We start from the raw sequence: 15,815 nt of genomic DNA, 5'->3' as shown, positions 1-15,815 counted from the left end.
ACGATTCAATTATCTCATTCACACATCTTAATTATCTCATGTCCACACATTAGGATCTTGTTCCCATGGTTTAATAAATTATGGACACGCTTTAGGATCTCATTTCCACACATTAATAAGTCGCTGCCAGGACTTAAGGCTCTCTTTCCCACACATTAACAAGTCGTGGCCATGCCTTAGGATCTCGTTCCCATGCCTTAAAAAATCGTGGCCGCGCATTATTATTATTTTTTTAAAACGATGTCACCTTAGGGGCTCCATAGCTTAATAAGTCGTCCCCACTTTTTAATTATTTATCTTTTTCCCACGCCTTAATAAGCCACGGATAAGTCGTAGCCACACATTATTAATTACACCTAAAGGTTACCATAAAAATAGAACTGAGGATCAGGCAACATCAATTCTACGTTATTTTATTTTATTATGTTTATATTTGTTTATTTATATTTTATTTAAAATTTCATTTCATTTCATTTTTTTTATTTTATTTTATTTTATTCCTCCACTGGCTGAAGAGAGAGGAGAGACGCACGCGCGTGACGTCATTACGTACACACTGCAGCCACCATGGCTGACAGCATCCCTCTGAATCCGGTGCGGCAGAACCCGCGGAGAGCCGGTTATTACAGCGCGGGCCGGGCTGTGAGGTGAGGGCGGGGATCCGCTGTGTTAGCGGGGCGGGCTGGGGGAAATGTCGCGGGGAATTGGGGGTTATTTCCCCGCGGTGGCTCCGAGAACTCGCTGCTAGCGGGTAGGCTAAGCTATGCTAAGATAAGCTAACGCTGCCTGGTTACACTGGTATATTAGCTTAGCTTGGCTTAGCTTAGCTTAGCAACTCTCCCAGCTGTCAGTACTGACATATAATACAGTTTTTTTTAACTAAGTTACCTCTCTAATAAACTCAAACTAGAGCTGGGATTAATCTACATGTTCTGTACTTTAATTCCGTGTTTATAGTCTATGTTAAACTTCAGGTTTTGTGGGTAAATTCAGTGTAGAGTTAGTTACTGTTGTGGTTTTATAGAGAAACAGAGCGAGTCACATGAGTTGTTGTTAGTCATCTTTAACCAAGCCTGGTTACTTCATTACTGTCTCCTGACAGCTCCACACTTCCACTTAAAGTGATTTATTTCAGTAAAAACAGATAGAAAAACATGTCTGGCTAGTTAGCAGTCATATGGCAAGCTGTTTTAATCTAAAACAACACCAGAAATACAAGTTCTAACTCTGTGTTTACTAATGTAATCTAGCTAATAATAGCTTAGAGTTACTTTACTTCAGTAATTCAGTTCAAAATGTAAAACCCATATATCATATAGATGTATTAAACACAGAGTGCTCTATTTTAAGCATTTATTTCTTTTATTGTTGATGATTATGGCTTACAGCCAATGACAACCCAAAAACCAGTGTCATAACGTAATGTTTATGTTAGCTAAACTATGGTCTTTTCGCACTGTAAAGCACACTTAAAATCGTTTAATTGTCCCCAAAATTGAGAGTGCACCTTATGTACTAAGCACTAAGGCTGGAGCAGTATTAGCATTAGCCGCTAACCGCAGCGCTAGCTCTTTCACCGTTCAGAGGCGAGTGAGTAGGATGTTGAATCAGATGATGCTGTAATATTTTAGTTTTCAGCACCAGGTTCATGTTCTCGTGTTCTCCCCTCCATTTTTCTGCTTTCAGGCCTCGTGTATTTGAGGAACTGGTGGATTCGTTTCTCAGATTCTCTTCTTAAAGAGGTTCTCTTCTTAAAGAGGTTCTCTTCTTAAAGAGGAACAGTTGTTCTGGGTTCAGGTTCATTCCTCTTTTTCTCTTTTCTCCACCTTAACTCCTCCTTCTCTTCCTCATCCTATTCCCCCACCCCAGCATTAGCTAGCTTACTACAGGCAGAGCTGTCTGATGCTGATTATGCCGGGTTTAAGCTGTTAGCCTATAGCTAACAACAGTTATGAATGGTGATCAGTAATGCTAGCATTGTTCCTTATATGATTGTAGACTAATCTCTAGTCCTCCATCTGCCCTGCTGTAATCTTCATAGTCGGCTGATTGATTGTTTACTCGGACACCAACCCATTTTTCCCCACATGGTTGCCTTTTATAAAGAAGCTCTAATATTTAAACTTTGCTATTTGAAGAGCTTAGATGAGATTAATTTTATTATAATAAAATACTAACAGTAAATCACTTATACTTATACATATTAAGCAAAATGCTAAACTAAAAAACTAACAAATGTCAATCAAAGCTCGTTAAAACCTTGATTGGACTTGATTAATCACATTTTACAATTGTCTATTCTTCATATTACACTGTATTGTTTGTTCAACAAAGCCATGTTACATTCACAGCTTGGATTTTTGGAATATCAAACCTCCAAAGCGACAGATTCAAGATAGTTCAAGACTCGTTATTGGCAAGGAACAATGCTTCACGCACAGTAAGCTATAAATATATAAAACTAATTTTTTACATACGATATGATATGGCACACCCCTCACTGAGATATAAAAAAACAACAACAATTTTATCACATTTTTCAGATCTAAACAATTCCACTGTAGCTCTGGCTGTATGTTTGCGGTCATTGTCTTGCCGGAAGGTCACAAGTCTTTTACAGCCTCCAACAGCTTTTCTTTTTCCAGGATTGTCCTGTTTTTATTTATCTCCATCCATCTTCAGTCCATCAACTCTGACCAGCTTCCTATCCCTGTCCCTGCTGAAGAAAAGCAAAATCTTATCCCTGAAGCATGATGCTGCCACCCATGTTTCACAGTGGGGGTCAGGGTGTATTCAGGGTGATGAGCAGTGTTACTTTTCTGACACACAAAGCGCTTTTAATGCATTTAGTGTCCACTATGTGGCTTGTGGCACACTGAAACTGTTACAAGCTGGTGAAAATCTCAATTAGAGGTGTGCCGTATCATATCATATCGTATGCTGTAATTTCTTCGAATAAATGCTGCAGTAGTGTTATAGAATATCGTTATTACACAGATACCATTTAGAAATATCGTTTAGAAATCAATATTTGGTGGAATAACCCTTTTAGTTTTTAATCAAAGTTTTTTTCATGCATCTTGGCATCATGTTCTCCTCCACCAGTCTTACACACTGCTTTTGGATAACTTTATGCTGCTTTACTCCTGGTGCAAAAATTCAAGCAGTTCAGTTTGGTGGTTTGATGGCTTTTGATCATCCATCTTCCTCTTGATAAAATCGAAGAAACTCGTCATTTTTAAGCGCTCTCGTTTTATAGAGTCGTTGGACTCTGTGTGAGGCAGAGAGAGAGAGCGAGAACCGGCCTCTAGAGCTTAAGTGGAGGCGATGCTCTAATCGGTGAGCTGATGTGTGGCTGGAATCTGATAGCCTCTGGAGACTCAGGCTCTCAGTGTGTCACAATAGCTTTCTGCCACACAGCTCTGGAGGTGTGTGTGTGTGTGTGTGTGCAGATTGCTCTCGAATTAATGCTTGGGCTTTTTTTTGTTGTTGTTTCTCTTCAGGAATGCTTGGAGAAATATCTTTAAAGATGGGCTTTATTCTAAACTGTAAAGATGTTCAGGAATGAGCAGATCTGTGGGTAAAATGCTGAAGCGTTCAGGTGCAGCCCCGTTGCAACAGGGCAAGCAAACCAGTAATTTTTATTTTAGGGCTACAAACTGTGTGAGCGCCCCTTTAAATCCTGTAACGGTGAGTGCAAGAAAGTCCAAAACCACTGTTCTCAGAATCCCCCTCAAGTGGGGATTAGTCGCAATTCGATTCAAAATCAATTCATGTAGTTTAATTTCAGTTACTGTAATAATTGTAGGTTGAATATGAATCTATATCTTACTTTTGTGCAAATAAAAGTGCAAAATTTAGCCTTACCCACTAGTTCAGATGTGACTTAATATAATATAATAAGCATAAAGAAAATAAAAAGACAATAAGCGAAATAAATAATGAAAGAATAAGAGAGAAAACTTTATAAAAATTCAAAGGAAAAAAATTCTCATAAAAGGAGTTAATGGTCCTCCAGCCGATATAAAAGCCTTTTCACGTTCATCCCTGAAGACAAAATAACCTGAATTAGTAACAACACTTCATAGAGGACATCATAATTCATAATTCTACTATTTATACATTAAATCACTCAGTTTAAATTACTTTCATTTGTACAGAAACTTCCCCGTAGTGCTGACTCGATCTTTAAAACCAGAACATAAGATTTAAAAAGGCATTTAATTGTCTAGATGTTGTTTAAACATGGAAAGTACTGATATTTAATGAGTAAATATGTAATATGATGTGTTTTTGAACTTTTTGAGACACAGACTTTGAGTTGTAACCTGTGTGAGTAAGACATTTACCCCCATTTACCCCCATTTATCGATTATATTGACTAATTTATCGATTATATCGACTAATCGTTGCAGCCCTATCTTTTACATGGTAATCTATTTTGCTTTGGGCCCCAAATGCCTCAAAAAGGCTCTGCTCAGATGCTGTTTAGAAAGAGTTAATCTCTCTTGTGATGTTTGTGTGGGAGGACTTTGATATCAGGTCTTTGTAGCTTGTAGAATAGGAAGCTTGTAGGAAGACGGGCAGTAGTTGATGAAGTGTGTAAAAAGAGACTGGAGGATCTGTTGTCTGCAATATGAGTGGGGGATGTATTGGAAGACTAGAACTTTTAACTACAGTGTGTTTCGCAACCTAATACTCAATATTTTGCCATCAGTCTCTGTGCATGCTAGTTTGAATTAGCCAGTGTTCACTTTTAATGTGGGACAAAATATAGAAATTGTGATATATCGTATAATTTTGTTTGTGTGACATTGATCTTGATATGTGGAGTCAAATATTGTTGTTTTTAGTAAAACATAATCCCTATCAAGACGAGATTCGTTTTTCAGGGGGTCCTGGGGTAATTTTCTCTTTTGATTTTCCTCTGAAAAAAAAAATAAAAATACAGGCTGAATTATCTACTGTTTTATGCTTAACTTTGTTCATGGTCCTCCAGTAATTTTAGTCCTGTCTGGACGCACATCTCTGAGTTTCGTCTCCTCGAGTTTAATAAAATAGCAATTTGTCCACTGCTGCGCACTGTAATTACACTGTGGGTGAGTGGAAATGGAGGAGCTACTGAACACCGCGATGATGTCATGTGATTAAGAAAAAGCCTAAAAACTCACTGGTCCTCCTGTTTTTTTTTTTCAATTGCAGGAGTTTTATCACTAAATAAAAGTGTGAAACTAATTCTGGATATATCTGGATATATCTGGATATATCTGGATATACTCGCCCCCAGTTAGACTTAGTAAAATTACTGCTTCATTACACCACTTGGTGGCGCTATAAGCAAATGAATAGGGTGAACCTGAAATGAAGAATATTGGTTGTTAATTTCTGTGGTATTACTTCCTGAAATGATCTGGTATTTACTTATTTGGGAGTATTTTATTTTCTTCAGTAAAAGATGTCGTAAAGTATCGAAGCAAAATGTTTAGCGGTATATTGAGTGTGGCAGAATCACAGTATAGTGATATCATTATACTGTATGGAGATGTGGATTTCATTTTTCAGCAGGACTTGGCACACTGACAATAAAATTCTAAAATTAAAATTTTGTGAGACACTGATTTTTCATTGGGTTTTTATTGGCTGTAAGCTTCATAATCATCAACAATAAAAGATATAGACACTTAAATAGACGCTTTTCAACTGAATTACTGAAATAAAGTAACTTTTTAATAATTTTCTCTCTACTTTTTTGAGATGCATCATATACATTATGTACATTTGAACCTCTGTTCAGTGCAGAGTCTCGTGTGTGGAAATATCACTTTTATTCCTCTACAAATTAATTGCTTTAGTTTTAGTCGTGTGTTTTTTGGTCATGTTCACTTTAGATTCACAGAAAGTTCCAGAGTAAAACCTGATCCAGATCCAGTTGTCCTAGTGGAGCTCCGGACGAATGTTGTCTGGCTAATGATTTTCTGTAATTTGTCTGCTTTTCTTGGTGGATCTGCACTGAGATTTGTTTTTCTTTGTGTCTCATTGGTTTCGTTCTCACGCTCTTCCCTCACCTGCCCTTTTTGTTTTTTTTTTGTTTTTTTTTTTGCTCTTCCCGCTCTTCCCAGGTACCAGATTGAAGACGACGCCTCAAATCTTGACGAGATGCCCTTGATGATGTCGGAAGAGGCGTTTGAGAATGATGAGAGTGATTACCAGACGCTGCCCAGAGCCAGAATCAACCAGCGGCGCAGAGGCTTAGGCTGGTTCATCTGCGGAGGCTGGAAGGTCCTGTGTGGAAGGTAGATCACTTTTTAAACTATGTAGGCGCAAGACGTAAAAATAGACTGTTTGCAGGGTATAAGGCTTCTATAATGTTCCTAGCGTTGTGTCTCAAAATTAAAAGTACTTTACTTTTTTTAAATTACATTTAATTGCAGAACTGTTACTCTGCAGTGTTCTGATACCTGCAGTACTAGGCAGAGTGATGTACTCTGAAGAGTGGTATCTGGTTAGTAGTTTGAAAAGTAATTAGTCTGCTTCCTCCACAAGGCATGTTGTCAATTCTTTATTCTAGAACAATTCAAATAATTATTTTATAGAAAGTTATAATGCTGCTAAACTGGAATAACAAGAATTTGATGGCTCTGTTTGAACAGGGTGAGTGGTGAACTGGAGAGCAGAGGGTTTATTTATATTATTTTATTTTTTCTTCATATTAAATATCCTTACCCTGATTTTTAGCATGACTCAAGTAATTTTCCTTTTTTTCCTTTAAGTGTTAAAAGTGTGAAAAGTAGTTTTACCAAAAACTCTTATCTGTTTTATAAAAGGTTTTTGTATGAAACCAAAAATTGGGTCATTTAACGCCTTCAATTTTAGTTCAGTTTTAATTGTGCAAAGGAAATAATACACATTTTTCCTCACTGTTGCACTGTGCATGTGCGAATGTGGTCCTGTATGCCCACCTGTGTGTGTATTTGACAGAGAGAGAGACAGAGGTAGATAAAGACAGTGCCAGCTCCATTGTGAACCTCTCTAACGCTCTGGTAGCTGTGCATGAAATGCATACACAAGAGCTAAGGTCATGTTTTTGGTTGAGTTCCTTGTTGCGCATCAGCAGCCAAAAGAGACTGTTGGGTCAATTGCATGGTAACGATTTCACACTTCCAGTCTTCAGTTTACACCGATTACGGATCATATCTGTATCACTTAATATTATTAATAATAATGCATTGGAAAAACTAAAAGATGCACGTTTTCATTATCAGATATAAGAGTTGTTAGAAGTGATTGACCCCCTCGTATTCTCCATTCTCATTGGTTTGGTTTATCAGTGATGCATCTCAGTTGTAAGCTGTGTATTGATTTTTTTCCCCTCCGCCCCCCCTTAATGAACAAATCGGATTTCGCACAGCTGACCAGTTTGATGCTTTCCAGTAATTTTCTGTGTGCTTAGGCAAAGGATTATGAAAGGAACAAATAATTCAAGCAGAATGATTCTGCTTATTCAAACGGGCCACTTATTTAAACAACGTTCATTTGAGCAAATAATCTCTCTTATGAATCAGGGTGCTGGCACTTGCAGACAGAGGGCAGATAGGCCAACACAAATATTTTTGTATTTTTTCAAAGTGTATGTAATTTATTTTAATGCCAGCCAAACCAATCAGCATGACTGTGTACACTATCCCGAGGCCCGGCTCTGCTCTGCGGCGGTGCGGGAGCGCGGCGCACACTTCAGGTAGAATGTAAAACAGATATAAAAGTCAACAAACGCGACGCGTCACTCGCTGTCTGACCTTCAGAGTGAGGAGTGGAAGTTCTGCACATGGCAGGTTGTGCTCGGCATCGCTGAACAGCGGGGGGGGAATAAAAAACGCAGGATTTCTGGGTTGATTTTGCTTTTTTATTTCTGTTAATTTTAAATCACACAGAAGAGAAGTGCCTATTTTCGATACTTTGGTGCCACTATAAAATAAGGCTCCTTTATAAAAGGTTTATAAATAGTTTATAAAGGAGTTTATAAATGGTTATTAATTAGGTTGTAAACCATTAATAAGCAGTTACCAAAGTCATGTACCAAATAGTTATTTTCACATTTATTTATATTGTTAAACCTCAGATCTTACTAGATACTTATCTTACTTTGTCTTTTCCATCTTTTGTCATCATTATCTTAATTTCTGGTAATAGCTTTATTCATTTTACTATAATAACTTATTAAATGATTAAACTGTTTTTCTGTATTATTTTTTTTTGCTGTTCTTTATTCTATTTGTGTGTTGTTAAGTGCGTATTAATGTTTTTTAAAGTATTTACAACTTAATTTGTAAATACTATTAATAAACTCCTTTGTAAGTTCTGTATTCTGAGATATTATAATACAGTAAAAAAGCTAACTGAGTACTAACTAAGTAAAACTAACTAAGTAAAAAGTAAAGCTAAGCTAAGTAAACAAAACTGTAAAAAATAAAAAATCTTTTAAAGTTAAACGAATGCTGGATGTTAAGCTACACAGATTTCTCTCTTGAAAAACTGTTTATTTGGATTTATTTGAGTAAAGCTCTTCAGTTTATTTACAGTAAGCTTAGATTCACAAATTTCTCCAGCACTAAGGCTGAAGCATCAGCCGCTAACCGCTAGCGAAGTGCTAGAAAAGCTGGTGCTTAGCGCGGTTAGCAGGTAATGCTATTCATACATGAGCACACTGACGATTTTTGGGAAAATTAAAGGATTTTAAGTGTAAAAAATATGATAGTTCAATACTTTGTCATAACGCCAAGAGTATCGTTATCACAAATGTACCATAAAATATCATGATATTATTTTGGGGCCATATCGCCCACCCCTGTATAGTGTACCTGATAATGTGCACTTTAAGGTTTTATTGGTTTTAATGGTTAATGTAAAGTATGTGTGGTTTTTACTTACTTTAGGAAGCATTTCATCTGATGTTCATCTCTTTGCTTGTTAACTCGACCGCAGTTGATTTCCTGATTATTTCTTTCCTAAGTATTTAAAGCTACTTTTTCCTTTCCTAATGAGACACAACCTTATTTTTTTTATTGTGTTGTTCTTGATGGCAGCTGCTGTGAATGCCTGGCTCGCACGTGTCGGAGGAAGAAGGAGCTGAAGGCCCGGACGGTGTGGCTGGGCCACCCGGAAAAATGCGAGGAGAAGTACCCGAAAAACGCCATCAAAAACCAGAAATACAACATCCTCACCTTCGTCCCGGGGGTGAGTAAAGCTCGGCACGGCTCAGTAAAATCAGAGAACAGGGTTAAGAAACTAATTTGAACTATAAGTAAAGTACTAAATTCTGGTTATCCACAACATCCAGCTTCTAGCTAACTGATTAGCTTAATACATTTTTGTTAATTATAGCTTACAGTAATCCTGCAGTCCTAAATGAATAAAAACACAGTATTCATTTGAACATGAAATAGTTATTGATTGATCATGTACATTCTCAAACCTTGATTTGTGTGTTTTGATTCAGAGACGAGTATTTTTTTAAACAGCTATCAGAAACAAATCATCACAGTTTACATGGTTAGTTCAGTTACCTTTCTTTTAGAACTTTTTGAGTACAAAACTCAAAAACCCTCAAAAATCCTCCACAGCGAGCTAGCTCCCTACTAGCCCACCGCGCTCCGCAAAACCAGCAAGCTGATTGGCTGTTTCTCCTGAAAGGCGGAACTTTATCCTTGAACTAGCTCAGTGATTTTCCATTCACACAGCGGACAGCAGTCTGTCTCCTCACTAATAATACAGCTGAGCTGAGCCAAACGATTCGGGGCTACTGGATATTTATTCGGGGCTAAAGCCCCGGAAGCCCAGGCTAGGCGACGCTGGCCCTGTGTATTATCATACATGAACAAACAGCTCTTACAGAAAATGCAGACTAGAAATAATTTCCTGGCATCGATTTGGCGTGCCCCTATGCGCCGCATACGCTTCATACCACTGCACAACGCACACACACACACACACGCACAACCTTTGCGCCTTTGTCTGTATGCGTGCAGTTAAAAAAGTGTTATAGTTACAGTCAGAGTAATTATTTAGATTACTCCTTACTGAAAAAAGTAACAGCGTTAGTAATAAACGGCGTTTATTTTAGCGCCGTTACTCCCATCACTGGATACCGCATCCGTAACGTGTACCTTGGCCCTTGCTGGTGTGTGACCTCACTCTTAAGACTGTTTAAAGTGAAATCTCTACCCATTGTCCTCAGAACAGATTTCCCTCTGTAATCAGGTTAATGTGCAACTATCTGTGAACTGAAGAGCTAGCAGCATTCTAACGTATCTTTTTCCATTCGATGTGTAACCGATCCGCTGTGTTATGACTGCTGGCTGATGTCTTATTCAGGGCCGTGCGCCTTGCATACAGTATGCGCACCTGGCAACTTTATTTTCAGCTTGTCCGATGAATTTTGCATGAGGCAACCAGCGATTCGTCTGAAGTACGGATAGGTAGCCAACTATATCTGATCGGTCCGCGAACAGGGAGAACATGAGATATCTGAACAGTGAGTGAGTGAGTGGAGAAAACAGAATGGAGAGAGCTTTAATAGAGAATAGCAGCGCAAGTATGAGTCGAGTATGAATCAGTTTCTCTGATTTTGCTATTTATAGGTTTATATTTGAGTAAAATGAACATTGATGTTTTATTTTATAAACTAAAGACAACATTTCTCCCAAATTCCAAATAAAAAAATATTGTCATTTAGAGCATTTATTTACAGAAAAGAATAACAAAAAAAGATGTGGGGCTTACAGACCTCAAATAATAATGCAAATGCAAAGTTCATAAAGTTTTAAGAGTTCAGAAATCAATATTTGGTGGAATAACCCTGATAGTTTTTAATCACTCCAGCAGTGCTAGCCAGGGTTAGCAGCAGGCTACAGGCCGATATTACTCAACTCTGGAGGCGGAAGAGCTATCGACCAAAATACAGGGATCAAATATTTGCCAAATTGTACAGCTTTATTTATCACTAAATATTTAGTAATTATTTAGCTTGTATAGCTGTATAAGTATATAACTGCAATATATTTGCTTAATTTATGTTTATAAAGTTTATATATAAAAGTATATGTTTAATAAATCATTAAACAATTAAATTTATTTTTTTGTTAATTCATTGTTTGCATTTTTATACGAAATTGAAGCATTTTAATGAAGTACTATAGCGAATATGACTGTACTTTGCAGCTCTGTTAAAAGAATAAGAATAAAATGCTGCTTTTAATTGAATTTCTTTTTTTGTTTGTTTGTTTATCTGTCTTTAGGTTCTGTACCAGCAGTTCAAGTTTTTCCTGAACCTGTATTTTTTGGTGGTGGCCTGCTCACAGTTTGTGCCGTCATTAAAAATCGGCTATCTGTATACCTACTGGGCTCCACTGGTGAGATCTATTAAACATCCAATCATTAGCTTCTATATGATATATCTATGAACTGTTATGAGAAGCAGTGTTACAGACCTTTTTAACACTTTTATTCTGTGGTTCATTCTCCTGCTCTTCCCGTCTCTCAGGGCTTTGTGTTGGCCGTGACCATGGTGAGAGAGGCCGTGGACGAGGTTCGGCGCTACAGGAGGGACAAGGAGATGAATTCTCAGCTTTACAGTAAACTCACAGTCCGAGGTGACAAATCAAAACTACTACACATCTTCATACTTCAAATATAACATGCTGCTTTATTCCTGGACCAATCACTGTCTTCATTACGACTGAAATAAATCATGAAGTTCTATAAATACATTTTTTTTTTTTAGAGATGCACCTAAATAATTTTTGTCCAAAACTGAACAAAATTTACACATTTGACCAAATACCATTTTTTATAGTAGGAATGTGGCGCTTTGAATAAATCATCTGTAATTTAATTAAACCAATTAAATAAACACTTTCAGTAATATAAAACATTTATTATACATTTATTTATCTTTTTCTAATTGATCAGGCCAATTGTCCCACTCATTTAGCTGCTACTCAGCTGTGATTTGTTTTTAATAAATTTATTTATTGGTGATATTACAATTCAAATAAGGACAAGGAAAAAAAGAGGAAATAACAGTGAAATATGAATAGAAATTTGAAATTAGAAATTATTAATTAAATTCAATCATAACATAATATTTTTTTGTATGTAACACAACATATAAATAAATAGCATAATATATATTTTTTGTAGTTTTGTATTATTACTTTTTAAACTATTACGTTTCTGTTATGATTAATATTATTATTAATTTTATATATATATTTTTTTATTATTAATTGTTTTATATTTTACTCAGTTGTTTAAATTTAATGAATTTACTTTCTTTGTCATGTCGATCCATGTCTTTTTGTAATGAAAATGCCCTCAGTGTTGATTGATTGATTAATTGATAAATTAATTGATTGTGAATTCTGTATTTAATTGCAGTTGGTTGATTGTTTTTTTTGGTCTTTTTCTCGCTGTTTCTCCAGGTAAAATCCAGGTGAAGAGCTCAGACATACAGGTTGGAGATCTCATCATTGTGGAAAAGGTTTTTATACCCTTCTCCGTTTCTCTCGCGCCCTGCTGTTCATGCTATCAGCATGGGGCTAAATGTCGCGCTACGTGATCTGTCGCATGAAATCCTGTCATTCTTTTTGTTGTGCATCATGTTTCTCACCGATGGTGGCCGGGTCTCTTTAATTGCTTGTGGGGTTTATGACCTTGTTTAATTATTCAGGAGCCGCCTATGCTATAGTAGGACTAAAGTTACTGTGCTGAGACGCCGCACCTATAGCCTCACTACTTCATATGTGCGGGCATGTCAGAAAATCACCAGCACTCTGCTGCAGAGCTTCAGGACTGAATGAGTTACGGTATATGAAAAAAAAAAATAACAGAAGTGCATGGCATGGTAATGATATAGATAACATAGGAATGCAATATATATTTTTGTACCTTTATCAGATCTTGGAAAATACTTTTTACTTTGTCTTAACATGTAATGAGCATTTATCAGGAACATTGGAGTGCTCAGTGCTGTGATTTAACAATCTGCGTAAAATGCAAAAGCCATGGCTGTTATATTAATTAGGACTTTTATCTATTAAACTGTAGTCAGTATGTGTGAATCTGAAATGCCTGGATTGATGCACTGCATGCTTTATGATTGTGTTGTACAGAATCAGAGAATTCCAGCTGATATGATCTTCCTCAGAACCTCAGAGAAGACGGGTAAGTTGAGGTTTTATATAGGCCTCTGTTATCTGAGCTCACTCAGCACATTGTTAAATATATATATATATATATTAGGGGTGTCACGATTCTCTAAATCCTCGATTTGATTTTATTTCCGATTTTAGGGTCACAATTCGTTTCAGAGCAGAGAGGCCTATGCCAGTTTTAGATTAGTCTATGGTCAGTCATTGGTTTGATTCATCAAATTTACAATATCTTATTTCAAAAGGTGGGCTTGATATAAGTGATGCAAAGTGATACAAGTGATCTGTAATACACCACATTAGGCACTAATGGTCAAATTTAAATAATTTAATTAAGATATATATGTAATGCCATCTAGTGGCTTTTTTTGGTAGCAGCAGTGTGCACTATTAAAACAGTTATGTTTTAAAACAGTTATGTGCAACATAACAAAATAAATAATAATCAAATACAGGAACAGTCATGTACAAAATAATAGAACAATTTATATGTGGGCCTTCTGATGGTTTTCACATATTGCATCTACATCTTCATATATTTTGGAAATGTAAAAAGTATGCATTTTTTACGATTTTTTTTTCTCTCCCCATTATGCCCTCTTTCACCTTTTATTAGCGACGTTGACGTTAGCATTGGCTGGATTTCATTGATTCTCTCCACTGTAGTCATGCTCATACATTCACTAACTGAATTAAAGCACCTCAAATGCAAAACCTTCCCTAAATGATGGCAAAGTGAACTCTTTAAAATGTCACTTTAGAGTAATGGAAACGGAGGGATTATAGCTTTTCCATCAATCCTGCGTGTGATTGGAAGGATGTGGAGGATCCTCTAATATAACCAGATGTGATTTACGCTAGTTATGATGACCTGGCCGATGCTACACATATTTAACTGTATTTATTTGCTGTTTAAATCTGGCGTTCATAAATATATGTCTTTATTTGTCTTATTTTTATGACTTCCCTCACTGGTGTGTGACGTTACATTGACTTTATAAGCAGAAGGGTCTGTGGAGGAGGGCTATTGATCACTGGGCTGTTATAGGGAGGCTATAAGCTGGTCCTTAAGGGATCTTTAAACCGTGTCCTCTGCCCTTCTCTGTCCGTTCTGTGCTCTTTAGCCTCGTCAGGATTTTTGGATTTTTTTAATGCATCATGCATCACATGGATTTCTCACACCAGGGTCTCTCCATAGATCAGAACGAGGCTTGGTTTGACTTTGTCCTTCACTTTAGAGTCGGTCTGGATCACAAATGATCAGTAGATTTAAAGAGGAAGCAGGAAATTCAGTACATTAATGAATAATATGTGTGTTGTGTTTTCAGGATCGTGCTTTATCAGAACGGATCAGCTGGATGGAGAAACTGATTGGAAGCTGAAGATCGCTGTAGCCTGCACTCAGAGACTACCTGCATTAGGGGTGTGTGTGTGTTTCACGTTTCACATCTTGCAAGCTTTTTTTTTTTTTAGAAATTAATGTAATAAATAGTTAAAATTTCTTAAAAATAATAACCAATTAATTAATTGAACTCAGAGAGTTGTTATTGTCGCAGCAGGAATAGCATCAGCCTCAATATGTTTGCTTCCGCAGTGCTATTTCAATCATAAATGTACCTCAGCAGTGCTATTTTATTCATAATTTATCGTTTATTTCAGTAGTGCTATTCTATTCATTAATTTATTTCAGCAGTGCTATTCCAATCATAAATGTACCTTATCAGTGCTATTGTAGACATGATTTTTTAGTAGTGCTATTCCAATCATAAATGTACCTCAGCAGTGCTATACTACTCATCAGTTTATTACAGCAGTTCTATTCCAATCATACATGTACCTCAGCAGTGCATTTCTGGTCATAATTTGTAATTTATTTCAGCAGTGCTATTCCAATCATAAATGTACCTCAGCAGTGCTATTCTATGCATTTATTTATTTTAGCAGTGCTGTTCTAATCCTAAATGTACCTCAGCAGTGCATTTCTAGTCATAATTTATTATTCATTTTAGCAATGCTATTCCAATCATAAATGTACCTTATCAGTGCTATTCTAGACATGTTTTTTAGTAGTGCTATTCTAATCATAAATGTACCTCAGCAGTGCTATACTACTCATCAGTTTATTACAGCAGTTCTATTCCAATCATACATGTACCTCAGCAGTGCATTTCTAGTCATAATTTATTATTCATTTTAGCAGTGCATTTCCAATCATAAATGTACCTCCGCAGTGCAATTCTAAACATGATTCTTTTTCAGCAGTGCTTTTCCAATCATAAATGCACCTCAGCAGTGCAGTTTTAGTCAATAATGTGTTGTGAATGATCATAATGAATCATTATTGGCAGTTTTTGCTGCTAAAGGGTGGAAAAACACTTTTTCACACACTTAATAATAAAAAAAACTTTATTTAAAAACAGCAATTTGTTTGTACTTATGTTGTCTTTGACTAATATTTAGGTTTGTTTGATGATCTGAAAAAGCAAACCCCTCTTTTACACCACTGTTCTGTGAGAGCAGGCCAGTTTTTCCCTGAAACGACAGCGAGCATCCTCTCATCCTCTCTCCCGTCACTCGTCCGTACGTTAGCACCATCGGAGAATCAGAACA

At 36.6% G+C, this 15,815-nt stretch overlaps 1 protein-coding gene across 4 annotated transcripts in view; it reads left to right on the top strand.

Annotated features, from left to right (window-relative positions):
* Positions 1-550: 550 nt before the first annotated feature.
* The window catches only part of atp9b (ATPase phospholipid transporting 9B), a 54,168-nt gene continuing 38,903 nt past the window's right edge, over positions 551-15,815 (top strand). For 2 of the 4 annotated variants that reach the window (XM_022667343.2, XM_022667342.2), the window contains exons 1-8: positions 551-647; positions 6,120-6,293; positions 9,081-9,231; positions 11,292-11,405; positions 11,537-11,645; positions 12,477-12,535; positions 13,167-13,218; positions 14,534-14,628. In XM_022667343.2, coding sequence (XP_022523064.2) covers positions 568-647; positions 6,120-6,293; positions 9,081-9,231; positions 11,292-11,405; positions 11,537-11,645; positions 12,477-12,535; positions 13,167-13,218; positions 14,534-14,628 — 834 coding nt within the window. In that variant the 5' untranslated portion in view covers positions 551-567. Of the gene's footprint in view, positions 648-1,686; positions 1,798-2,351; positions 2,441-6,119; positions 6,294-9,080; positions 9,232-11,291; positions 11,406-11,536; positions 11,646-12,476; positions 12,536-13,166; positions 13,219-14,533; positions 14,629-15,815 lie in introns of all 4 variants that reach the window. The other 2 variants (XM_022667344.2, XM_049475714.1) reach the window with 2 other exon arrangements.

Source organism: Astyanax mexicanus, chromosome 3, assembly GCF_023375975.1.
Source record: "Astyanax mexicanus isolate ESR-SI-001 chromosome 3, AstMex3_surface, whole genome shotgun sequence".
In the NCBI taxonomy this organism is placed as follows: domain Eukaryota; kingdom Metazoa; phylum Chordata; class Actinopteri; order Characiformes; family Acestrorhamphidae; genus Astyanax; species Astyanax mexicanus.
Note: the sequence above shows the minus strand (reverse complement) of the source record. Positions and strands in the feature narration are given on the sequence as shown.